The 2347-nt window shown below is 61.5% G+C and overlaps 1 protein-coding gene across 1 annotated transcript; it reads left to right on the top strand.

Annotated features, from left to right (window-relative positions):
* The first annotated feature begins 106 nt into the window (after positions 1–106).
* Positions 107–1753, top strand: TRIM63 (tripartite motif containing 63). Its single transcript, XM_026863344.1, has 6 exons — positions 107–367; positions 536–769; positions 887–909; positions 1092–1216; positions 1321–1398; positions 1504–1753. Exons 1-6 carry the CDS (start codon positions 200–202, stop codon positions 1515–1517), a joined length of 642 nt encoding a protein of 213 aa, XP_026719145.1. The 5' UTR covers positions 107–199; the 3' UTR covers positions 1518–1753.
* The last annotated feature ends 594 nt before the right edge of the window (positions 1754–2347 follow it).

The following is a 2347-nucleotide window of genomic DNA, read 5'->3' as shown; positions in this document are numbered from 1 at the left end:
CACAGGGGGGGGGCTGCGGGGGACATGTCTGGTCCTGGGGCGATGTGCTGAGTTGGGGCGGCCACAAATAGCACTGAGACATGCTCATGGGGTATTAATAGCCCCCGGGTGACTTCGCCCAGGAGACAGCCTATATTTAGAACAGTTACAGCTTGTGGGGGGAGCAGAGCTGGGGCCAGGCAATGCCCAGCCCATCCCCATGTCGGGATGGGAGATGTCCCTGTCCCTGTCCCCGCTGGAGTTCAAGCTGTTTCTATCTATCCCTGCCCAGACCGAGCTGAACAACTGCATCTCCATGTTGGTGGCGGGGAACGACCGGATCCAGACCATCATCTCCCAGCTGGAGGACTCGTGCCGGAGCACTGAGGTGAGGAAAGAGAGAAAAGGAGCCCTCCGAAACACGGGGGTGAAACCTCAGCCAGGGCCTGTTTGGGAGGGCCAAAAGTGAGCTGGAGCCCCCAAGAGCAGGGAAACGCCCGGGATGCTGCCGGTGCTGAGGGACACACGTGGCATCCCTTGCCCCTCGTCCCCGCAGGAGAACAGCGAGGCGGCCAGGCGGGAGCTGTGCGCTCGCTTCGACGCCTTGGCAGCGCTGCTGGAGGAGAAGAAGTCGGAGCTGCTGCAGCGCATCACCCGTGAGGAGGGTGACAAGACAGGCTTCGTCCAGGGCCTCATCTGCCAGTACAAGGAGCAGCTGGAGAAGTCAAGCCGGCTGGTGGAGACGGCGATTCAGGCCATGGAGGAGACTGGGGGGGCTGCCTTCCTTATGGTGAGACCCCCAAACCTCCACCCTGTCCCCACTGGGGCTCTCACGGGGTCCCACGGCTTGGGGACATCCCGGTGGCTGCCACGTGGCTTCACTCACCTCTCCTCTCTCTCCCTACAGAACGCCAAGCAGCTCATTAAAACGTAAGTGTCCCAAAATGAGGAAAATTTGGTGCTCCTCAGTCCTGCAGCCAGACAGGACTCGGCTGCGGGTCTTTGTCGGTGGCACCCAGGCAGCGAGTGCGGGGGTGCCCCGACCCCCCACCCCAGCACCCCAGCATGGTGAGGGGACGGCGGGGGGACATGGCTGTGCTCTCCCTGCTCAGGATCGTGGAGGCCTCCAAGGGCGGCAGGCTGGAGAAGATCGAGCACGGCTACGAGAGTATGGATGCCTTCTCGGTGAGCCTGGACCACCTCGCCGAGGCAGTGCGCGCCTTGGACTTCATCCCTGGTAATTTAGCGCCCGACCCTCCCCGATGCCCCTTTACCAACTCCCACCAGCCCGGTGGCACCCGTCACCCTTCCCGGTGGTGACGTCTGGCCGCCTGTTTGCAGCTGAGGAAGACGAGGAGTATTTTGATGGGGAGGAAGAAGAAGTGGAGGAGGATATGGTACCTGAGAGGACGGTGATAGGTAAGGGGTGGCACAGCTGAACCCACCTCCCCGGGACCCTCAAGCACCCACGGGGGAGCTTTGGGGGCTTGGACCCCCCTTGACCCCCCCCATCCTTCCCCCCAGCAACTCCCCAGTAGCCGCAGTGACGTTGCCAGCGCAGGAGAAGCGCCGCGGGCACAGGATGTCCGGCGATGGGACTCAGGGTGGGGGGGACACACGTGGGGGCCGACAGCCTCACAAGCTGGCTCCTGCTCCAGCACGGGACACTTTTCTATACGGGTGCAAACAGACAATTCCGCACGTTTTATATCTCCTTTGTTTTGTATATAATTGTCATGGATTTGAATTTTGTGTATTTTGTAAAGAAAACTGTGGTTTGGATGGTTTTTTTCACCTCGCCTCTCATTCTCACCTCACCAGCCCACGATGGGCACTGGGGTTTAGGTGGGTTTCTCTGGGCCGGTGCCATCACTGGTGTCCCCGCCAGCACCCGGCACGGCAGAGGGACACCTCCCAGTCCGACAATTAATTTTTGACCTCATTAGCACCTTCGGTAGCGCTGGCACCCTGCGCCTGGCCGCCTGCCTGGGGATGTAACAGGCACCCGGCAGGATTTATCTCCTGGGGTGCCCGGGGCCAGTGCTCGCCCGGGCTTGGGGATGCGGCGTGGGGGGTGAGAATGCTCCGGGCTCTGCCAGTCCCCAAAATGGGGACGGACTTGACATCGAGCTGAGCTCACACGACTGCAGAAAAATACCACGAATGCAAAACTACGGCACAGATGTGAAAACTAAGGCTGGCTCGGCGCCTGGCCAAGGGGAAACTGAGGCAGCGCCCGCAGCGGGGCTCTGGGCTGTGCCGCAGCTGTAATTAGCCTCAGAGCAATTAGCGCTTGCTCCCCGGGGTGGTGGGCAGGAGTCACAGACACGCAGGGGTGGGGGGCGGCCCCAGGCTTATCTAAACTGGG

Source organism: Athene cunicularia (assembly GCF_003259725.1).
Source record: "Athene cunicularia isolate RWA chromosome 23 unlocalized genomic scaffold, athCun1 chr23_part1, whole genome shotgun sequence".
NCBI classification, from domain to species: domain Eukaryota; kingdom Metazoa; phylum Chordata; class Aves; order Strigiformes; family Strigidae; genus Athene; species Athene cunicularia.
Note: the sequence above shows the minus strand (reverse complement) of the source record. Positions and strands in the feature narration are given on the sequence as shown.